The sequence below is a fragment of the Bos indicus genome, chromosome 21 (assembly GCF_029378745.1).
Source record: "Bos indicus isolate NIAB-ARS_2022 breed Sahiwal x Tharparkar chromosome 21, NIAB-ARS_B.indTharparkar_mat_pri_1.0, whole genome shotgun sequence".
In the NCBI taxonomy this organism is placed as follows: domain Eukaryota; kingdom Metazoa; phylum Chordata; class Mammalia; order Artiodactyla; family Bovidae; genus Bos; species Bos indicus.
In genome coordinates, this window is record NC_091780.1 from 4520481 (window position 1) to 4544821 (window position 24341).

At 46.3% G+C, this 24341-nt stretch overlaps 1 protein-coding gene across 5 annotated transcripts in view; it reads left to right on the forward strand.

Moving 5' to 3' along the window:
• Positions 1–128: 128 nt before the first annotated feature.
• Positions 129–24341, forward strand: part of GABRA5 (gamma-aminobutyric acid type A receptor subunit alpha5) — a 92404-nt gene continuing 68191 nt past the window's right edge. Inside the window, exons 1-6 of one of the 5 annotated variants that reach the window (XM_070774993.1) lie at positions 395–576; positions 1918–1976; positions 2343–2502; positions 15759–15880; positions 16672–16739; positions 16832–17052. In XM_070774993.1, the coding sequence (XP_070631094.1) occupies positions 2417–2502; positions 15759–15880; positions 16672–16739; positions 16832–17052 (497 nt within the window). In that variant the 5' untranslated portion in view covers positions 395–576; positions 1918–1976; positions 2343–2416. Of the gene's footprint in view, positions 311–394; positions 577–744; positions 850–1069; positions 1138–1917; positions 1977–2342; positions 2503–15758; positions 15881–16671; positions 16740–16831; positions 17053–24341 lie in introns of those variants that run through there. The other 4 variants (XM_070774994.1, XM_070774995.1, XM_070774996.1 and 1 more) reach the window with 4 other exon arrangements.

Genomic DNA, 24341 nt, shown 5'->3' on the forward strand with positions numbered 1-24341 from the left:
GGGCTGGTCCTGAGACAGGAAAGCTCTCGGCACCCCGGCCTTCGGCGCCTTGCCTGGACACCCCCTTTCCATCTCAGCCCTAAAAAGAGGGACACGAGGCACCGATACACTCCGGCAGGCTACCAAGAAACTTCATCAGAAACGTGGCCTGTCCCAGAACTGGCCAAGCCGGGGACCCCGAACGCCCCCACTTCCTCGCAGCCGGCCCAGGGCCAGGGCGCGTTTGGTGAGAGTCTGGCGGCCTCTACCGGAGCGCCTCCGCAGAGGAGCGTTTCTCAGAGCCGGAGCCGACATGTAGCGCTCGGGCGAGGTGAGAGCGCGCGCCGGCGCGCCGGGGGCGCCGGGGGCTCTGCAGCGGGGCGGCGCGCGGCCTCGGGCGCGGAGCTGAGCCGCAGGGCGGCGGCGGGAGCGCAGGGGGTGCCCGAGGCGCTCGGCCTGGGAGCACCGGGGAAGTTCGCGCTGGCGGCATGGGGCGGTGACGCCGCACCGGCCTCCGCGCTTGCCAGCCGGGGAGAGCAGACGGGGGAGGAGGATGCGCCCTAGCCGACGGCTCGCCTTCCCGGGCCGGCGCGCGGGGTAAGCCCGGGCGCGCGGGACCGGGGCCGTGGGGTCAGAAGCTGCGGACGGCGGCGGGAGGGCAAGAGGACCCGGCTCGGCCCGCATGCCTGTCCTCGAGGGTGCCTGGCTCAGGGAGGGCGGTGGAGGCAGGCGGGGCCCCGCGGGCGGCCAGGAGCGCAAACTTTCCCCCGGCGACTGCGGAGGCGCAGCCCGCATGAGAGGGCAGGGGCGTCCAGAGCAGCGCGGCGCCGCCGGACGGGGCGCCGGGGCGCAAGACCCACGGACCTGCCGGTAGGAACTGGGGCACGAGGCTCCCGCCGCGGTCACCGGAGCCGAGGGCCGAGAACGCCCCCCGGGGGCCCCGCCAGCCGCCGGGCTCCGAGGCGCGGCGGGCTGGGCGCTTTCTGCAGGGTGGGCGCGGGCTCGGGCTCGAGACTGGGGGCGGGGGCGCGAGCGGGTCGCGCTGCCGGCTCGAGGCCGGGAGACACGGAGCCGACGCTGCACCGCGCGCTCCGGGCCGAGGAGGAAAGCGCCGCGCGGCAGGACGCTCCGCTCGGACCCGGGGCGGCAGCAGGGCAGGTCTGCCCCGGCCAGAAGCGAGCCGGGGAGGGTGGGCAAACGGTTGGCGCTGGGCGCGCCGCTGCGGACCGGGAGGGCGGCCGACTCTACCCGGCCGCGGGCGCCCGGGCGCGGAGGCTGCAGCTCTGCAGTGCCACCCCCGCGCCCGCGAGCCCCCGCGGCGGTCCCGGGACCGTGGGAGACAGCCTGTCTTTGGGGGTCCCGACTCCCCCAAAGCCTGGTCCAGACTGTCACCAGGCTGAGGGCGGCAGGAGGTGCCGCCCGGGTTTCCCGCATGCAGCGCCGCGTGCTCGCCGCCGGGACTCCGGCCCGGGTTTGGAGAGCAGCCCCTGGACGCACCCAGGCAATCCCCGCCCTGCCTTTCTCGACTCGAGGGCCTTGGTTTCGGAGGTGGAAGTACCTGTTGTGTGTTTCTCTCTTCCGGAGTTGGCCTGGGGTCTCCTCGGGAAAATGTTGCTTTTGAACACGCGGTGCTCCTTTATGATGTCTATCCATTTGCGTTATGCGCATATTGAGAAATATATCCCTTCTGTAGGGTTAGTTGCAGAGCCCAGGGATTGTGCCTGCTTGGATTTCAAATGCATTAATTAGGGCCCACCATATAATCCAGAGCCGAGAGACTTTCCAAAATGCAGTGATTACTAAGTTCTTTAGTCATGGGGACAGACTGCTGAGAAAGTGGCAGCCTTCTTTTATAAGCAGTTCTTATATTGTCGTGATCTTGCAGAAGACTTGTTTAAATGTGCCTTTTTTCCCCTCTTTCCACATACTTTCTCATAGCACCTTGCAGAACAAGGAGTAGCTTGCTGGCTTTGACGCGTGGCAAATATTTCAGAAAGGTAAAATTATTCCACTTGTGGATTTGACAGATGTAAAATACAGTTAGATAACTTCAGGCATTGATTCTAATAATAGGACTAGAGGGTCATTTGATCACATGGAAAAAGTAAAACAAAGAATTTGCAACATGGGAAAGATAAATTAGGAGAATGATTCTGCACCCTGAGTAAAGGTGAAAATCAAGCCTACTGTAATTTCTTTTTACACCCCAACTTACTGGCCAGTGAACACAGATAATTCTGATATGGAACCGTGATGGACAAGAACAGCCAGGCTCCTTTATGCATTGTGTATGTTAGCAGTGTGATTTGATTCTAGGAACTGTTTCATGGCAACATTCATGTTTATGTTTTTTCCCCTTTCAGCTTCAAGATCAAGGTGGAGAAAGGAATAGCAATTCTTCCAAATTCATCTGCTTCAGCTGTTTTTCTTACTGGGAATGGACAATGGAATGTTCTCTAGCTTTATCATGATCAAAAACCTCCTTCTCTTTTGTATTTCCATGAACTTAGCCAGTCACTTTGGGTAAGTTATCATCTATGCTTTGATTTTACAATTTTCAGGGCACAAGTACCTTTTAGAAACTTTGTTGAGCAGTGTATCAGCAAACCCTCATTGGCCACCTTTGCAGTCCCACAGACTTATAAGAGTCCTTGCCTTACCCCACGCTTAATTCCGAGCAAGGCTGCTCCAAGTGTAAGGTCTCTGAAGTCAGTCAGAAAAAAGAGGCAGATTATGTTTTCAGAAGTGGAAGCCGAAGATGGTTTCAGAGTAAGCTGTGTTTCCTCCCACTCAGGTTAAAGCAGGATTGAAAAGCTGACCTGCATGAAGGACATTTATTGCTTGTTGGACAAAGCAGTGGGCAACATTCTTTGTCGTCCTTAGTTCCAGACAAACTAAGGATTGTTGTCCTTAGTTCCATTCTGTAAAGGAATTTGCCTTTAAAGCCAAGCCTACTGTAGGTGGCACTGACAAGGACTCGCAGTGGTCCTGACTTGAGCCAAAGGCCTTGAACTGTGGCCATCGGAATGCAAACGCAGATACCAGAAACTGCATGTGTCTGATGATCTGCAGGACCCCAGGGCATTTGGTGTTACCAGTGCCTTTAAGTTCTTTCATCTTGGCCTTTAGTATCAGTGTACTGATTCTAATAGTTTTTCATCAAACTAGTGATAACCCAAGTTCCTGACAAACTTCTTATGAGGTGCTGACTCTGTCCTCTTCTTCCCAAAATTGCTCTGGCTAATCACAAGGATTGTAACTTGAAGTTGGTGGTGTGTTTAGTCGATAAGTCATATCCGACTCTTTGCAACCCCTTGGACGATAGCCGGTGAGGCTCCTCTGTCCATGGGATACTCTAGGCAAGAATACTGGAGTAGGTTGCAATTTCCTTCTCCAGGGGATCTTCCCCACCCAGGGACTGAACCTGTGTCTCCTGTCTTGGCAGGCAGGCTCTTTACCCCTGAGCCAGCAGGGAGACCCCAACTTAAAGTTGGTGGAGTGTAATTAAGAAGTTAAATTTTAGGACGAAAGTTGCCAAACACCCCTTATGTGAAAATCAGTGGTGAAGGTTGCCCTTGTGTGAATCATGGAGGCACCTGCGGGGCATAGTGGTTCTGCAATACATCCCCACGAGTCGGCAGGAAGGAGGCCTCTCCAAAGTCCATGACCCTCTCTCTTTGTTCTCAGGTCATTTTCTGTACTTCTGACTTCCCAAGTCTGTACAGACGAGAAAGCAGAGAGAGAGAGGTCTGTGACCATCCCCAGGTGTGTGGCTGGTACATGACGGCATGGGGCTGCGTTCCAGCTCCATCAGAGACTTGTCTGGCCCTCAGCACCGTGAAGGGGACAGAGTGTGCGTGCTGCCCATGCCTGTGGGACAGCCTCCTAGCCAGTCAGGGCGTTCCCTTGGGACACAGCGTTGGTTGTTATTCTTACCTTGCTGCTCGTCTTGAATGGGTACTTCCCTATTTGTGCCTTTGGTTTCCTTATCTGTTCAGTGAATGTCTTCCCTTCCAAGGGCTCTCCCTGCTGCTAAATCTTCTAGGATTTAACCGTAGTGTTCCCACATACATCCTGCATACATCCCTCCTGCATGAGAAGTGTGTTTAGAAGTGAAATCAAACACAATATTTTAAATTTCCAAGTTAATACATTAGGTAGGTAGTTTGCTTACTGATATATTGCATACATTTATCAATATTTCAGATGTAAGAAATATGCTAGGATTGGAAACATGTATTTTTTCCTAAGATTTTAGTCAAATATATTTCTGTGAATCTGCATATTCTATAGTCAAGAAGGTATTATGCTTACCTGGTGGATAAAAGTCTGAAGTATGAAAAAATGTGCATATGGAGTTTGGCCATTAGAAGCAGCTGTACTTGATTTCTTACTCAATTTGATGACTTTCTGATGTCATCTTCAAAATAGAGAGATAACTCTTAGTTTCTAGAAGCTAATACAGAACAAGTAGTAGAATGCCCCTTAATCTCCTTTACAGTTAGTTGTTGAAGTTTTGAACCTGTCAGATACAAGTTTAATAGTCCATCCTAAAATGATACCTACTAACTGCAGAAATTAATGAGACACAGAATAGGATGTGAAAAAGGAAGATATCCTTAATTCCACCACACAGATAGAATCATCCTTCCCATTCTGGTGTGTTTCTTCCTCTTGCTTCTATGCCTAGCTCTATACAGTTGGGATCATACTGTGTTTTCAGTTCTGTAATTTTTGTGCTTTCTTCACACCAATACTTTGTTACCACAAAGTCTTAAAATGTATGACGTAAAATGGACAAGTGTATTGCAGTGCATAAATGCTTTGTCATGGGCTACATCCCTAATTAGGGCTGTTTGCATTGTTTCTGATTGTGTTGTTTTCCTACATATGTGTGAACATATCTGTCCTACAATGGCTTTAAGTATTTGAGTTCATTTCTATTAGAAGATGTTTCTGTAAGTGGACTTTTACGTCAGCCTCCCTGAGTGCTTTTAGCTCTTGGTTTTATGCGTCCAGTTGCTTCTGGGGGCCAAGATCTGTAGCAAAGTGGGAAGTCAAGTAGGGTATGGTTTTCAGCAGAAGGCATCTTGACGTCTAGGGGCACAAGGGCCTATCGATTGCCTTTTCATACAAGGCTCCTCTCACTTGGTTATTACTGTAAATGAGCTTAAGAATAATTTTGTCAAATTGCAAAGGGAGTTTCAGAACACTTATTTGATTTAAAATCTTGACAAAATAATATGTATTGCAATATGAAGTGCCTATTGTTACCATGTCTGTTTTAGAAGACACTTATGAGCTGAGCATCGTTAGCCCTGGCTTACAGTCAGGGAGACGAGAGGAAAAGAGGCTACTGGTGGGTTTACCACGCTGGTCGTGCTGGGGTTCTGTCCTCAGCCCTCCTCAGAGGGAACCTGCTGGGTAGTCCTGGGGTTCTCGTCTTGACTTCACATGGTTTGCAGGGAAGGTCTTAGTCAGACTGACCTATAGAGGAAGGGGGCATAATTTTGAAAGGAATTCTCTGCATCAGGGTAGAGAGAATTTTCCGTTCTGAGATTACAGAAAAAAAGAGCTTGGTAAGCTCTGTTATCTTCTTCCAAAGAAAGAGTTTATGTGATTTTGTTCTAAAGAAAGGTGAACAGGGAAGCATGAAAGGCCGTAATTTGCACATTGTGGGACGGAAGAAATGTGGATACCTGTAAATGCATAAAGAAGATCAGACAACTGGTGAAGGGTAAAGAGGGATAGGAAACTGCTGTCAGTCAGAGAGCAGAGGAAAGAGGCAGGACGCTGTGCTTCTGTGCAATACAAAATCATACACTGTTTGCGAAAAACATGTGGATCTGGCAATCAGGAAATTTATATGTGATAAGTAAAATGTATTTGGTGATTATATAAGATACAGTGAAATTGCTTTGAAAATATGAGTCTCATGTCTTCTCCTTTTTATTTTCTAAATTTGATCAGAGCCACCAGTAGCTCATTTTCAGTAGCCTTTGTAATTCTTCTGTTAGTTTTAAGTTATATAACAGAGAATGAGTCAAGTGTATAACTGAGCAGAGACATATCTGACTGTCGGCCTTGTGTGATGTCACATTCAGAGGCATGGCATAATTTGAGGCATTACAGTTATTTTAACCAGTAATCACACATATATGGTATAAAGACGCCAGCACAGAAACAATGTTTGCATCAATGTAAGGTCAAAACATAATCTAATCTGAAGTTACTTTATCATCATCTGAAAAATCATACTTTTCAGACTTGATTAGATCAGTGATAATTGCAAGATAAATTTGAGGATTATCAACTCCATAATATGGTAAAATCTAATTCCATTCATTTAATAATGTTAAACACTGTTTAGAGGTTTATATATTGGAAAGTAAAAAATGCATTAGAATTTTATCACATGGGAGCTATAATTCAAATAGACTTTGGAAAACAGTACTCTGTAATTGGCAATTATAGGCAGGTTCTTGTAGAAGTAGCTTAAGAAAAGGAACATATCAGGTTCTTTTTTATCTGTCTACACAAGCATGCTAACTGGGACTGTTGGTTTCACGAAGAGGGCCTGTTCATACACGTTCTCAAGGACAGTTCTCTTCTCTTAACTAGAGCAGAAAGTGCACTCTCTCTGAGTCATTCACGTACTCATGATGTCTTTTTAAATGGCAAGAGGGAAATTCCCATATGGAAAGTTCTTCCTGCTTGTTACCGCAGATTCAGAAGACCAGGACTGATGGTCATCATGACAATTATAAAACCACAGAGAAGTGCTGTGAAGCAGATAGGACACTCACAGGTGAGGAGGCACTTATGTGGAGGCTGTAGGGATAGCCAGAGACCTTGCATATAGTAAACATTTCAGGTGACTAAGACACTGTGCTGTGCTGTGCTTAGTCACTCAGTTGTTTCCAACTCTTTGTGACTGCATGGACTGTAACCCACCAGGCTCCTCTGTCCATAGGGATTTTCTAAGCAAGAATATTGGGATGGGTTGCCATTTCCTCCTCCAGGGGATCTTCCCTTCGACCCAGCGGTCAAACCCAAGGGTCCTGCATTGCACGTGGATTCTTTACCATCTGAGCCACCAGAGAAGCCCAAGAATACTGGAAAGGGTAGTCTATCCCTTCTCCAGCGGATCTTCTTGACCCAGAATTGAACTGGGGTCTTCTGCATTCCAGGAAAGCCCGACTAAGACCCTACTACAGAGTAATGCCAACATTTTTTTAAGGCACCAAAACAAAATACTTCCAGATTACCTGCTTCAAAACTTAAAACTGCTAAGCAAAGCTTAGACGGATAGCCAGCCAGAGTCGACCCAGCCAGCCTTTCTCTGGCCATCAGCTCCAAGATGAGTAACTGGCTTGGTTCAAGGGGAGAAGGAGAATGTAGGTTTTGGGATTTTTTAAACAAAGATACCATTGCATAACATGCGTATTTTAATTGGTGTGAAATTTCAAAGGAAAATATTAGAATCAAAAGTAGAATTCTAGTGGCAGCAACAATACTTATAAGTGCTTACATGAGTACTTCTTCATTTCCAGAATGCATTTTCAAAAGAAATGTACTGTTTAATTTTCACAGAGTCCTCTCTCTGTAGGTGAAGAGAGTTAAGGTGATAGAATACAGAGAAACATGTCTAAGTTTCATCATTGAAAAGTAGGAAAGTCAGGGTCCATCTCCAGGGCCTGAGCTCGCACCATCAATGCAGGAGCTTCTCCAGAATGTCTGCATATTTAAGCTGCAACGGAAAGGGATAGAAGGGGGGGAAATCTGTACATTGAAATCTTCTAACCTAGAACTCAAATAGCACTGCTCTAAAGATAGTATTTCACAGCCTGAATAAAATCAAATACAAAATATATACTATGAAATATGATGTAATAGAGAGGGAACCATCTTATAGGAAAATTAAGATAGACAATGAAACAGACTTTAGCAGTTCATTGAAAATTCTGTTTTATTTGTATTTATTTAACAATTTATCTCAAGATCAAAAGGCAAACCTAAAAATAAATGAAACCCAGGAGCAGTTCATTTTCACTTTTAACCACAGGAAGAAATTGGGCCATCACTCCATAATCAATCTAGTTCCTACTTCAGGGATGTAGGTATCATTTTGACAGGAAAGTGAAGTTGTTTGTTGTGGCAGCAGTTACTAAGCCTGCCTGCAACTCAAGCTTCCTAATCTCCAAGTTAAAGTAATAACAGATCCTATGCCACAGAGTTGATGTGAAGGATAAATGCACGTATGCTAAATGCTGAAACATGTCCAAGTAAGAAGGGAGTGCTAAGTCCAGGCTAGCACTATCCTTCTGGGTGTTGTGACCAAGAAGCGCCAAGGTTTGCTAGACTCATGGGCTGGGCACAGCAAAGTCCACAAGCTTAGTCCCATTGGCAGAGTCTCCCTTCTGTGTAAGGACGCACATTCACAGTTATAGGTTCTGGATCGGGGTTTGGGCATTCTGCAGGATGGTACCCTGCAGCTGCGTCAGGGTCTGTTGAGTCCTTCCTACATGCCAGGCACTGTCCTAGGTGCTGAGATCCTGTGATGGGCAGAGCAAAGCCTGCCTTCCAGGAGGGCTCCTTCTGGTGCAGTAAGTAAACATGTACTTATCAGTTGGGTCACAAGGATTGCTGTGAAGTAATTCAGAGTAGGAGGTAGTGAGTGTGCTGGGAGATGTACTCAAGCAGATGTCTGAAGAATGAGCCTGTCTTGGTGGTGATGATTGGACAGTTGAGAGGAGCAGCAGAGGCAGGGTGACTGAAGAAGCCAGCTTGAGGATGGGGAAGGTTGGTGGGAGGCAGGGCCAGAGAGGCAGCATGGGTGGGGGATAGTCAGATCGTCTGTAGGCCATGCGGGGTAGCATTGGGACAAGCAGTTGGCTGTTGAAGAGTGAAATCTGATCCCACTGAGACCTGCAGTCAGTAAGGCTGACTCTGGCTGTAAGTGGAGAGTAAACTCAGAATCTGGGTGGGGAGGCTTAGTAAAGGAGGTACCAGGAAAAGGCGGTAAGGAGGCAAAGGTAGTGCCCCAGGGGATGGGCGTTTTGGCCAGCAGGATGTGTTGATGGGCTGCCGTGGACTTGAATGAACACCTGAAAAGGTGATGGGTTCAATAGGTTGTTGTTGAGCTGGAAGTGACAGCAGGGGAGGAGGCCGCTGAGAATTATCAGCACAGTTCTGGACCTGTGCGAGCTTTGTTAGATATCCAAGCGGCCAGGTAGGCCATTGGGCATACAGGTCTGGACTCAGAGAGAGAGAGTTTGGGACTGGAGACATGAACTTGAGAGAGATATTTAAAGCCATTAGATTGAATGAGATCAATTAGAGATTGAGTTTAGACTGAAGGAGTGTCTCTAGACAGCCCTGGGAAATGCCAGGTTTAAGGAGAAGAGGCAGGGGAAGATAAGAAGAGACTGTGTCCTGTGCTGTAAGAAGGGGATGGGCTCAGCTGAGGGCTGAGACTGGACCAGCGGGTTTGGCACTGGGAGGAGCAGCCCCAGAGGATTTCACTGGGATCCTGGGTGAGGTGGGGGCAAGAGCAGGGCAGAGTGACAGCAGAGACCTTTGAGCAGACAGATCTTCAGTGAGAGGGCCTCTTCAGACGAGAGGCTGAGGATGGAGCAATACCTGAAAGGGAATATAGGGTGAATGAGAGACTTTTCAAAGACCTGATGTAATTACTGATGGGAATGGTTAGGGAGGGAGGGAGACCCACGTGTAATAAGCACCGGGATGATTCATGTGCTTTATAACCACATTTGTGGCGCATCCAGCGTGGCTGGGGGAAAGGAAGGGGATGAGTCTCCGGAAGTCTGGGGTCAGATGACGGGGGTGTGGCCTGTAAGGCAGGCACCTGGGTCCTACCTTGCAGGTTGTAGGATTCTGAACCAGGCTGCAGTCTTGGGGACAAGAGTGGAGCATCTACCTGAAGAGTGGTGTGCAAGGATGGGGTGGACTTGAGCTCTGTCTGGAGAGGTGATGGGCAGGACCAGGGGCACTTTTGACGTGGAAGCCACCTAAGAGTTCTGCCATAAAGCTTTATGGACACAACTTTATTCACATAAAGCACACGTGCCAATCAGTCCATATTTTCCATCATAAGAGGAAACAATTTAATTGGAAACTCAAGTTTTATTTTCATGTCTGGTTATATCCACCATGGTATTTTTAAATTTTTACATATTTTAATATAGTTAACTAAAGTGGTGTGTAATGGAAATTTGATGAAAACATCACAAAACTGCCATTTAGAGGTACTTATTTAGTGAGCTTAAAGTAATGAGTGAATAAACTGAAGATACTTTTCTCAGAAGTAACAATATACTGGAGAAAGAATGCAGAAAGAAATGCAGTTCAAGAAGACAGACAAGCTGTTGCTTAAAAGCAATTCTGTTCAAGTCCCAAAGTAAGTTCACATTAAAGCTGGTCTGCAGATGCAATTATCTATACCATTTTATGGAAATCGAAAATGACTGTCAGCATAAGCAGAGATCACAAGAAATGCATCACATATTGCCATCAATAGCACCATTTGTGGTACGAGACTCAAAAGATTTTTCTTCCCCAGAAATGATGACGTAACTGTTCAACGTGAACCATTTAAAATACTGAAATAAGGAGGCATCATCAAGCATCACTTGGTAAAGTGAAACGCATTTAAAGGTGGACTCCACTGCATAGTGTTATTATTACTAGCAGAGGCATTCATACTGATAGAAAAGTTACGTTGGAGTAGTTTCCTCAGAAACAAAAAGACTCTTAGGTTTGACGCCTAATACAACTCTCCCCTTTCAGAGTAATGCATGGATTCTACTGCAGGTTTCACCCGCCTTGATACCTGGTTTTGGAGAAAGCTTTCTTGGGATCCTTGTCTTGCTGCTTTCAGATTGCTCCCTCCCCATTCCTCCCGTCATTCCTCGCTCCCATTCCTCCTCGTCAGAAACCCTGCTGATGGCCTGTCCATCCCACCTCTGCAGCCCTGCTTGGCCTGAACACTGGCCCTCTCCACCTCCAGTCTTGCCTCTGATAAGCCCATCATCCCCAAGGTGCCTGGGGCCACAAGGAAAGACAATGCCCCTGTTAAAGTGCTTTGCTTTCCCACCACCTTCAGGCCAGACCCTGGAGGTGGAGCTTGTCACATGAATATGCCGTGATTTGACCCCCCACAGGGCTCTTCTCACTAGGGTTCTTACATGCCCACTGCAAATGTCAATATTTTTCTTTTTTTTTTTTTTAATTTTTATTTGAGTATAGTTGATTTACAATGTTGTGTTTCTGCTGTACAGCAAAGTGAATCAGTTATACATATATCTACTCTTTTATAGATTCTTCTCTCATATAGGTCATCATAGAATATTGAATAGAATTTCCCTTGCTATGCAGTAGGTCCTTATTAGTTATCTGTTTTATATATAATAATGTGTATATATATCAATCCCAATCTACCAATTTTTTTTCCTAGTGCTGCTACTCACAGACCGCTTCCTTTGGCTTGAGACCTGATCTTCATGCTTGAAGGCTCAGGTCTGCTTTCCTTTCTTCTGACCTCATACAAAGCTTGATCCCTCTACTTTCGGGTCCTAGGATGCCCTGCATATGAGACTCCTGAAGCAATCACGTTCTTCAGGAATCCTCTGGGAGCATGGCCCATTCTTTTAGATCCCAAGGTTAGGGATGCCACCTTTGTCATTGTCACAGTTCCCGGCACAATGCCAGGCACACGGTCGACACCCACAACGCCTTTGCTGAGCTGAGCTCCTGGGATAGTGAACCTCTGTGAAGATGTGATGAGAGAGGTGCTCTCTGGGGTCATTTGGAGTCACTCTGGCAGCTGGTTCACAGAGCAGCCTGTTTCCGACTTAGCTCTCTAGTCTTAAGACAGTCCCTCTGCCCTCTGACTTCACATGAAGATCACTTGGGGACCTTAAAAAATAGCAGTGCCCATTCCTCCTAAGGCCGAGTCTCTAGGGTCTAGAAATCCGGAAGAAGCTAATGCAAAAGTCACAGATTCAAATGCCCTGAAGACACCAGAAGTAAGACCACAGGGACAGGTGGGAAATTTGCACAATTACTAGAGTTGGGCCTTTCTAAAGTCATGCATATTTTTTGTTCTGAAAACTCTGTGTGAAATAAACCCTTTAGTGGACCACATTTTACAGCTGCCTGTTCCCTACTCCACCTCATCAGAAGTCCCTGAAAGACCCAGACCTTTAGGCCTGGCGGGGGCCATTCATGAGCGTGAGGAAGTCCTTCCACCACCTGAGCGTCGGGTCCCATTTGGTCCCTGCCCAAGTCCCAGCCATCACCTTCCCTCCTCCGCCTGGAACATGGGGCTCAGCGTTCAAGCTTAGGGATCGAGTCCTTGTGCCTTTTGTATAGAAGATGTAAAACATGAGGATGTTTTAACATGAGTGGTTGGATGTATATTTCCTTTATTGTCCCTTTTCTGGAACATCAGTAATATGAAAATGTTGCAGCTGTTTCACGGGCATTATTTGTAGAAAACATGCACTAACTTTAAGAAAATGGTTCAAATTTTCAGACAACCTAGTTTATTAATCCTGATACTGAAGGGAAAATTACCAAATTTTTCAAGGATTTCTACTTTATATAAAATTGTTCTCAAAAATAATGGCTCTAGTCTTAGTTCACAGAATCTGCTTCCTGCAAGAACAGAGCTTTCAGCTTGTCTTAGAAGTGGCCATGCACTCACAGCTGACCTGAGGGCCGGCAGAGCTCTTTGGTTTTACTCAGAACCGGGAAGACGCAAGCTGAAGCCTGCTCCCTGTATCCCGGAGGGCTGGGGGGTCTTGTGTTTCCACCTGGAGGCCTTGTGGATTTGCTCACTGCATGGAACTGCTCACTGAAGGCACAGCCCCATATTGTGTGTCGTTTTGTTTTCCTAGCCCAAATGGAACAAAGCAAGCTGAAGTCACTCTGTATGTTAGAAGCAGTCTGTAAAAATTATACAACTTGATGTGCGTGAGAAAGTTCACCAGGCCACGCTGAAAGTCTCCTGTGTGCTGGCACACTGTTTGCTTTCGGTCGTATGGGAAGGCCTTCCTCTCCATAGCTGTGAAGACAGTGCGTTTTGTAACCACCAGTTACAAAGGAATGGTTTCCTGAAGAGGACTTTCCAGTTGTTCATGAGAGGACCCTCTACTCCTGCCTGCCCTGACAGGCATTTTTAAGGACTTCTAAAGAAACTGTTTGCAACGTCCTAGGGCCTACCTTCAGTAAATACAGAGAAGAAATCATGGCAAATCCACAGCAGGGCATCTATTTTTTTTTTAAGTCCACAGATAAATGTAAGAAACAGTTGTAGCAAAAGAGGACAAATGCTGAAATTCCTGCAAGGGTGTCTAGGAGGCAGCATTTCTGGAGACGTGATGGGACTAAGTGGTCTGTGGACATCTCCATGGTCTCTATCTCCTGACAGTCAAGGCTATTCAGAGCAAATATAATTTAAGAGTATTTTCACAACAGATAATGTAATAGTTTTTAAAATGTACTTGAAACATTAAGGTATGCTTTTTCTTTTTTTGATTGTGACTTTTATATTTTTTGTTAAGATAGAATTGATATGTAACTTTGTGTAAATTTGAGGTATGTAGCATGTTGATTTGATACATTTATATACTGCAATGTGATTACCACCTTAGCATTAGCTGACACCTCTGTCATGTCATGTAATTATTAAGTCATTTCCTTTTTGTGATGGAAACAAGATCTAGCCTCTTATTAACTTTGGAGTTTATAACATAGTATTATTAACTAGAATTACTTCGTTGTGCATTAGATTCCCCCAAATTATTTTTGTTCTAGTTGCAGGTTTGTAACCTTAACAGCTCCCAAATTCCATCACCCCAGCCCCTGGTTACTCTCTGTCTCTACGAGTTGGCTTTTTTAGGTTTCACATACAGGTGATAGCTTTTCTTTGCCAGTTTGCATGCTCTCATCTCTCTTCTGTTAAAGAGCCAACCGGGACCTTCCAAAAATTGGACACTTGGACAAAACCTAGAATTGAGTAACCAAAGTGGTTATCGTTGAGAGCTTCACGTGAAGTGGACATTGAGGCCAGACTTAGTTTGAGCAATAGTTGCTCTGTTGTTGCTCAGCTGGGCCCATGCACAGACTTTCTGTCATAAATTTGGAGGACAGTATTAAGGCCCTTCATCCTGACACTAGGTTTCCAAGGCTGAGTGCTTTGTCTTCCTGTGTGAAACTAAAATGGATGTCAGAGAAAAGGGAATTCAGTATTTTAAAATACTAAGTCACAGAGTAAAGAAGAAAAAAAAAATGTGTCTGTGGACTCCAAAGGTACATAATTCAGTCTGTAACGGGACTGAATTTTAGGTTGTTTGAGCTTCAACTATATGCATTTAAGAAAATTAGATCCAAAGAACATTATAGTCGTTCATTCAAAAAGGAGACACTTTAGGCCATTAGAGGATTGATCTGTCAGCTGCCGTCGGTGGAAATGACCGATTTTCGAGAAGCGGGTGGGGCAGGCACACATCTGTGCTGCCCCGAGAACCGCCTGCTGATGGCGAGGTTCAGCTTTCACTCCAGCTACTCTGAGCAGAGTGGGGTCCACCGTGACACTTCAGAGGGGCCCCAGGAGCCCCGTGTTCTCATCCCAAGTACCACGGGTGCTGACTTCATGGAGCCACAGCCGGCTCTCAGCAGGATGAGTTCCCTTTGAAGCCGAGCCAGATGCAGGTCAAGTTCTTGGTAATAACATGCATTTTGCTATTTGCACATCTGAACAGGTAGCAATGGATGGACATCTGAGGTGGAACCCATGTGTCAATCATCTTCTGGACTGTGGCTTTCTTTCCCTGCTGATAACTTCTTTAGCTTTTCCCGTATCTGCTCAGGGCCGATTCTCATTTCCACCTGCTCCACTGGCATACACTTTTTTTTGACATAGACTTTTGAGGCCTGAGTAAGTTTGTTGCTGAATTGTACAAATTAGACCGTTCTTCCTGTGAACCTCCTGCAAGGTCCCACCTGCTCTTCTCAGCGTTTTATTGTAGGTTGACACGTTGGTCACAGAACACTGTGCTCCCTGAGTCTCTGCTCTGGGGCCACATCACGTAAAGTCGAGGTTTTCAGCCTGGGCTTCACAACTCCTGCTGGGCCGGCCTGTGCTCTGACTGAGAGGAGCGTGCCAGCAGAGCTGACGGTGCGGAAGTCCACCGCCGTCCCTCACCAGCGATCTGTCCTGGCATAATGCTCACAGCACGAGTGCTCCCAGTCAAGAATGCAGGAAAATGTGGGCACACCAATCTTACTTTCAAATTAGATAGAAGCTCTAATGTCCCCCGGTACCGCAGAGCCCGTTGCAGTGAAGTAACTAACAAAATGAAGGCTCAGTTTCTCTGTATTTGAACCAAACTGCTGAAATGCCCCACAAGTGGGTGAGGCTCTGCCAGTCCATGTGCAGTGACTAATATGTCTTAAAAATGGCTACTCTATCAACACAAATAGTTCTCCAGAGTCTGGGAGGGATGGAGTTTGCTTTGATGGGTGACCAGCCCAGAGCCAGCATTCTCAGACTGGGCTATTTAAGAATTAAGTCTGTTTAAATTTCAAGAATAAGGATCATGTAAGCAAAACAGCCTGGATAGTACAGGAGATCATTCTTAGATGTCCTGCCTCCAAGACAAGTCAACATATCATTCCCTGTTTCTCTATTTTGAGAAAAAATTGTAAGAAACAAGAAAGTCTGAACTCTTTCTTTTGTTTCTCTGTTAATAAAGCTTTTCACAAATGCCAACCAGCTCTGTAAAAGCTGAGACCGATGACAACATCACGATATTCACCAGGATCCTGGATGGGCTGCTGGACGGTTACGACAACAGACTGAGGCCCGGGCTCGGAGGTGGGTGTGGGCCCTGGCTGAGGCCCTTGGGCCCAAGGCACATTTCTGCTTAAACCCAGTCTCAAGCTTACGTTTGCTGTGATTCAAACAACTCCTCAAAGGGCTTCCCTGCTAGGAGTTTGACTTGGTGGTGTTGCCAAGGCTGCTGCATGTTGTCATTTTCCAGATGCAAGAGGCCAGGGGAAGTGAAAACTCCTGTTCTCCCCAGATAATGGTAACATCCATTCTGGTCCACTTGAGGAGAAACCACTTCTTAGGTGATACTGAAGCTGAAGTTACCCTATGTTAGGAAATACTTTATCATCAACCTCTTACCCTCCTGTCTCTGCAAGTCCTTTTCAGAAATCCACTATTTAGTGCAAGTCTTCTTTACACATTGCATATTACAGGTTTAATTTTTTACTAGAGCTGTAATTAGTTTTTACTTTGACCCTAAAAAGCTGATGAAACTAAATGAATAGTAAAATATGCTTTCAGGGTACAGCTGGCTTGACTTTGTGCTGGGAATCCCGTGCGTTTCAGGTGTGTGCGGGGCGTGTATATTTGAACCTGCTCCATTGAGTGAGGAGGGACCCCCTAGCAAATCCATTCCCAGAGGAAAATGTTTAGTTCTTCTTCATTATTGGCATTTTTTATCAGGGGCATTTGCTTAAACCATGGGTTGACCCTCTATACCTCTTTGACAAGAACAGTCCACGTAGGCTCCCTGACCCCATTTTACTGTGCCCTGAGTTACGTCCCTCTGAACTGTGAGCTGAGGCCCTGGCGAGGAACCTGTGTCTGTGTTTCAGAGCGTATCACTCAGGTGAGAACGGACATCTACGTCACCAGCTTCGGCCCCGTGTCCGACACGGAGATGGTGAGTGCGCTTGCGGCCCCGCCGGGACCACTGTAAGCCGTGACGCACCGGCCCAGGGCTGCCCTAACGAGCCTTGCCTCCCTTTGTACTAGGAATATACCATCGACGTATTTTTCCGACAAAGCTGGAAAGACGAAAGGCTTCGGTTTAAAGGGCCCATGCAGCGCCTTCCACTCAACAATCTCCTCGCCAGCAAAATTTGGACTCCAGACACGTTCTTCCACAACGGGAAGAAGTCCATCGCCCACAACATGACCACGCCCAACAAGCTGCTGCGTCTGGAGGACGACGGCACGCTGCTGTACACCATGCGGTGAGTGCCGCCGGCGGGCGCTGCCGTGCCGAAGCTGGCTAGTCTGAGGGTGTGTGTGTGTGTGTGTGTGTGTGAGAGAGAGAGAGATGGGTGCTTTTTACCTTCTGACTTGCCCATACTGATGTCCATGTAGATTATTTCTTTGGGCTACTATGAGTTCATAGTATTTATCTATACTTGTTTATTTGATTCAAGATCAAGGGCATCTTTAGATGCGTGGTAATGTAAGTTAGGGAAACTTTAACAGAGATTTTATTTTAAAAGTAAGGAGACCCCTTTTTTTGTTGCGATTGTGCAGTATTTTGAAGTTTTAAAAGTCTATTTGTTGTGTGATTTGATAACATTTCCAGCACTGAGGTTAAATTTTAGCATTTGTCATTTAAAATGATCATTAGTCATTTTTTTGAAAATTCTGAATTATTCATTGCATCTGAGTAAATCAATACATTGACCAGTGAGAAAGACTCCTTTATAGCTTTTCAGCTTCCATGGTGGGTCTAAGTAGACTTTAGAAGATATTTTTAAATTAATGAAAAAGAGAAAAGTAAAGAAAAAAGCACAAAAGCCAAGTTTTTAAAAAGGTACATTCATTTAGGTAGCTGTTATAGATATTTTCTTAGTTATAATTATTCACAATAAACTTTATATTTAACAGGATAATTGTAGTGGAAAATAATGTGAATACAGTCATCTTCAAAGACTGCATGTCCTAACGTAATTCTGAGGAATGCTTTGGCCTATTGTGTCCCAAACCTGGTTGACAACTGGCCATGATTTTTCTTATACCAGCCCAATAAGGATTCTGATCAGTGATCTGCACACACACCTTGGTGTTTTTTTCCAGTCTTTACTCTTCCTTTTTCCCTACATTGATCTGGAAGGTGTTTCACCCGTAGATGGAGATAGGAGTTGTGAGCATCACATCAATGCCTTCCCCATGCAGAAAGCATGTGGAAAGCTGAGGAATATCTCGAGGACTGACGTTCAGTCCTCGGTCGTCATACTGTGGGATGGAAGGCTGGGGAATATCTCTAGGACTGACGTTCAATCCTTGGTCATCGTGCTGTGGGAAGGACGGCTGGGGAATATCTCGGGCTGACGTTCAGTCCTCGGTCGTCGTGCTGTGGGAAGCAAGGCTGGGCAGTGAGACAGAGAACTGTGCTCAGCCTGAGAGCAGGGAGTGGTGGAGACGAGTCCCGCATCCTGGCCGGTGCTGGGGTTCCCCCCAGAGGGGACCCTGGGTGGGCCTGCCTTGCATCTGTGTTCTGTCCCTAGGTTAGACATACCCCAGTCTGCATAGATTCTTATCCTTGATTCACACCTGGCTCCCGTCCTGCAGGGGTCAGTTCGGTCCGTCACCTATGACGATGGGATGCCTTCGTCTTGGGCACAGTTGCATGGACAGGGTGTGAGAGAAGCCTCTTGTCCAGAAGGGGAGGAGGCAGCAAAGGGTCCTTTTACCAAGTGTCTGTATACCAAAAACGTCCCCAATACACAAAGCGCTTCAGACCTCCCAGCCAGGGGACAGCATTTCCACTAACCAACAAATAGGCAGAGGCTAGAAATGTTTGGTAATCAGCCCAAGGTCACAGCTATAAAGGGGGTGGTGGCAGCAGGAATTTGGGTTCTGGTATGAGCAATTTCCTTGTTTAACCCACCGCATTTGGAAATTGGAGGGATGCAGCATTATTAGACAGGTAATGGCCTTCTTACCTTTAGGAAAGTGTCATGCCCAGAAGGAAGTGGTGAGAACCAGAGCAACTTAGCAGTGATTTATCCTTATTTATGCAGAGGAAGCCTGCTGCTAATGGGTTGCAAAGTTGATAACCAGTTTTCTTTTTCAGTCTTATACAACATGTGGAAAGTAGAACTATCTACACTTGAAAGCATTAGGAATTCTAGTATGATGGATCTATAGCTATAATTTGATAGCATTTTAGTCTACAGATTTAGCAGAGATGGTGAGATGGCAATCATAATTAACTGGACAGGGCACAGAGCCCCATCCAGGCCTCACCCCGTCACTGGGCCTTTAGAAGTACAGCCTTTCTGTCTAGCACTTTGGTCACTCCCACCAAATCTTATAAAAGCAGTGATATACTTTGACCCAGTAATTTCTATGTAATGTCCATCTTCAGGAAATAACTAGGAGTAAGGACTAAGCTTTATGCACAAAGGTTTCTACTCTCATGTTACTTATGATACCAAACACTGGGAAAAATATAAAAATTCTGCACATTTTTTCAACTAAAATTGTATTTAAAAATTTTTATTCAGACTTTGGATCTAATAAAAAATATAAAACACGAACATGAAGAAGAAATGAGGGTTCACATCCTACACTTTTAACCTGAGATACATATTGAGAAATATTTGAGAAGTACTGTTACCAACTTCTGAAAAGTAACTCTATAGTGATTATTGTACATGGGAGGGATTCATTTATATAACATCCCCACCATGCTCCAGAAATCATTTAAGGTAATATTAAAAGACACACACAATTCAGATGGATGAAATTCCTTAGGTGATTCCAAAGAAGCTAAGGGAACATAAGCTATTGATGTCATTTGCTCCCAAAATGTCTTCTAAAAAGCCTTTGGTGCTTGCCTAGAGCTGATCTACAATTCCAGTTCCGGAGAACTTTCTACCACCTTGCATAATCTGTTTATAGGATCTAATGATAAAAAGGTAAGTCCAAAGAGAGCCATAGACATTTCCTGTTAGACCATCAAAGAGAGGACCCTTAAGACGCTCTGCAGTTTCCTTCAGGATGACCTTGTAGCAAATAAAAGATATAAGTTTTACAGAGCCATACCCAGAGGTGTACTGTGGACGCCAGGCCAGTGGCCCGGCATCGTCAAGGGGACCCTCAGCTTAGCAGTTTCCCTGGGTTGAAGAGGCACAGAATCCAGAGCACGACTTCTGTCCACCCAAGGACTGAATCACTGCCCTTCTGGCCGGCCTCACTAATTGCCTGGGGTTTTTCCCTGGGTGGAAGTTTAGGTCATCATTGAGTAATAGAGAGTTATTTCACTCCCCTGCAAGCTCGGACATGACCACAGGAGGGCATGTGCCAAACCTCAGGACACATTTTCTTTATAACAGGTAAGCGGGGAGATAGTGACCAGCTCTCATCTCTGTTTCCTGCGTGCCTTCTGAAGGTGCAGACTTGTGAGGACCACACAGGGCTTAGTTTCCTGGTCTTTGGGTCCCTGACGGAAGAGCCAGTCTCTCTAGTCTGTGGTGTAGGAAACTGCAACAAGCAAGAAAGCACTGACAAGGAAGCGGGCTCTGGTAGTATCACATGGTGTCAGAGAACCTGGCTGATGCTGGACCTAGGATCACTGCGTCCACATCCATGGGCAGGTGTCTGAGAGTGCCGGTGACTGCCTTCGTGGTCACAGAATGCCCTGCACTGGGAAAAGAGCCCTGAGAAGACCAGAATCACTCTGCAATCACTCTGGCACACTATGTATTTCCCTGTGCTATTTTTATTTTGAGAAAGGCATATTTTTATGATTGTTTATACCCCGTTTGGATTTTCATTATTAGTAGACATCACTGCTTTGGATTGGAGCTATAGAAAGAGAAAGGAGCATGGATTTTGGAGTTAGCCTCACTTAATCTTGACTTGATCATTTAGTGGTCATGAACACTTGGCCGTTTTACTTTAATCTCTTAGAACCATTGTTTGTTATTGTTTATTTCTTTCTTTCAGTACAGTGTACCTGCAGGCTCTGAGAATGTGTTTGAGAACATCATCATATGTACAGCTATTCCTTGAATGGCCACTGGGAGGCAACACAGTCACATTTTTGCATAGTGATTGGCAGCGACCATTTAGTATGATGGTAAAGCTGAAACTCCAGTACTTTGGCCATCTCATGTGAAGAGTTGACTCACTGGAAAAGACCCTGATGCTGGGAGGGATTGGGCGCAGGAGGAGAAGGGGACGACAGAGGATGAGATGGCTGGATGGCATCACTGACTCGATGGACGTGAGTCTGAGTGAACTCCGGGAGTTGGTGATGGACAGGGAGGCCTGGCGTGCTGCGATTCATGGGGTCGCAAAGAGTCGGACATGACTGAGTGACCGAACTGAACTGAACTGAACTTACTTGAATGAGATTATATACACGTTACATATGTTTGATTTGTGGGTAATATATTTGAAGGAGATCATACATATATAACTAGAAGTTTGTAACTAAGAACTGGTATGTGTTTAAGAGTGTCTACATCCCTACGTGTAAACCAGTGTCCTTCATGATACCAGTAGATATATTGGCCAGATCTTGAAATTTTTAAGCTAACGTTTATTTTAATGATTAGAATCAATGTGTTATTTAAATATTTGTAAAACAAGGCAAATCACCAAATATGGAATACACTTATGACACCGAGACCAAAGAAAATCAATGTTAACGGTTTGGTCTGTGTCGCATATATGTGCCCACATGTGTGAGCACACCTGCATACACGTGTGTATATCTGCATGTCTCCACACATACTCTCCTACAGATTTTGAGTGGTCTCATTCTCTGAAAATTGTTTTGTAAATAGCTTTATGATAAAGTATATTGAGTACCTTTCCCCCTCATTAAACATTGTTCTCAAGTTTGTGATCCATTACATCCATCAGGTCGGTATCCTGTCATTATATAGTCTCTAAAGAAATGCATGTCATATTAATTTTTTTTTACTTTATGATAAACACTGTAATCAGTTCAGTTCAGTCGCTCAGTCGTGTCCGACTCTTTGCGACCCCATGAACCGCAGCACGCCAGGCCTCCATGTCCATCACCAACTCCCGGAGTCCACCCAAACCCATGTCCATTGAGTCAGTGATGCCCTCCAACCATCTCATCCTCTGTTGTCCCCTTCTCCTCCTGCCCTCAATCTTTCCCAACATCAGGGTATTTCCAATGAGTCAGCTCTTCGCATCAGGTGGCCAAAGTATTGGAGTTCCAGCTTCAACATCAGTCCTTCCAGTGAACACCCAGGACTGATCTCCTTTAGGATGGACTGGTTGGATCTCCTTGCTGCAAGCACATAATTCTATCCATTGCATAAATTCCAGGTATTGGTCAAAAGATAAGCCTTTCAGTACATGTTTCCACGTTACTCTCTAAAAACTCTACCAAATTCACTCCCTCCAACAGGGGAGGAGGGGTGGTCCCTGTTACTTCCCCACTAACATTTTACCTGTAGAACTGAAAACAAAGCAGCACCCCTTGGTGCTCCATGGGATGCGATCAGCGACAGAAAAGTGCATGTGTCCCAGTGAGTCTGAGACTTATACTCACACCAGCCTTCTTCTTTCCCTTTGGGAAATGCATCCCACAGAGCAGCTTGTGAACTGACTTGAGCAAAGATGACCTTTCCTCCCGAGTGAGGGCCTGGGCACCTGGCTGCACAGCTCCACTCCCACGTCCGTCTTCCTGTCAGTGTGCACCTTCAACTTCCCTTGTTTTCCCCTAGCACTGGGCCCCAGACTTGCCCAGATGACCCCCCACAGCCGCCTGCTCTCCAGCTCACTGGCCCCGGCTTATCTCAGAGTCCCCCGCTCACAGCCCCTGAGTAATCTTGCCTGAAGTGTTTACCACCTGCATCTGACATCCCTGTTGAACTTCGGAGCATCTTTGGGGAAGGGCCTATATCTTGATCATGCATGATTCTCTGTGATTTCTTACAGTCCGTGGACTCTAGAGGCCTGGCTCCTGGCCCTCAAGAGGAGTTTATGTTTGTGAAGAGTAAACCATAATGACTGGAGAAGGAAATGGCAACCCACTCAGTATTCTTGCCTGGAGAATCCCATAGACAGAGAAGCCTGGTGGGCTGCAGTCCATGGGGTCACAAAGAGTCAGACACGACTGAGTGACTGACACACACACACAAGCCATGGTGAACAAAACACCTTCCTTAATCTCTCCTACATCATGGCTCAGGCCTTAGTTTGACAGATTTGGAAGGGAGACCTAGAAAATTTCCACAGACATGCTCAGTGCTTGGGTGTCTGCCAGTTTTATACGGATTCAAGTTTATGTGTGGCTAACAAATTGTACTTTGGGGCCACATGAGGCCGTCTTACTACAGGTTTCTTGGCTACTTGGTTTGAAAACGTGACTGGAACGTGATTATCCTGGGTCAATTCACTGCAGTTAGTGTCAATTTTTAGACCATTAGATTGGATTACGTCATCCTTTGCAGATGGACAACTCCAGCACGTTTTTGTCTTCTTAGGTTCTGAACCAACAAAGGCTGTCAGGCACTCCCTTCTAGGCTCCTTCCACTGTGCTCTTGTGGATTGGAGTCTCGGGCCTCCCTGTCCAGGCAGGGACCTTAAGCTCAGGCCACAGCTCCCACAGTCTTGAGGAATCTCTATGGCCTCTCTTTGAAGGCAGTGGGTGGGAGGCGGTGGGCTGCAAGTCCCAGGCAGCTGCTGGCTGGTGACTTGGTCCTAGACCCCATTACCAGCCTCACAAAGGTAAGGCCCAGGCCCTAAGTAATGTTGAGTGGAGAACACCTCTTGACCTGGGCTGCTAATTGCTTTTCAAAAAAAGTATGTAGCCTTTTTTATGTGCCAAATACTTTAGAAATATAAATTCATCTAATCCTCAAATCACCCTAACAGCTTGGTACCATCATTATCCCTGTTCATAGATGAGGCAAATGAAGCAGATGAAAATGAACACACAGGAATTAGCCCATCAATAGAGTTCAAATGCCCAACTCACCCACCTATACCTACTTTAACACAGTGTCTGAGAAACACGCAGCAGTAGGGTATGCATGCTGTTCCACCGACCTGCTTGAAAAGTCTCCACCAGGTGGCGCCCTATGCACTTGCATTTAGGGGGAATGGGCTCAGGAGTGCCTTAAGTGAGACACAAGAGGGAAGCTCTGGTCGCCCTGAAGCTCATTCAGGGAGAGTAAAGTGCTGCATCTCTGAGCAGTGTTGCTGTGAGATGCAGGTGGTGAGTCTGCGACTGGCCTGAGGTTTCTCACAGCCAGGAAGCCCGTCCTAGCACCACACCCTCACTGGCACACAACTGGCCTGTACCTCCTGCCATGCCACTGGGACACCAGGGTGCTGACTCTAGAGCTGAAGGGCTCCTGAAGAAGTGCTTCTGTCTCCTCACCTGGGGAAACATGAAGGGTCCTTCTAGGACGCTGTAATTGGTGGTCTCATCTCAGACGTAACCTGTGCATAATCTCATCTCACGCATAATCTGTCAGATGGCGAAGAATCCGCCTGCAATGCAGGAGACCAGGGTTGGATCCCT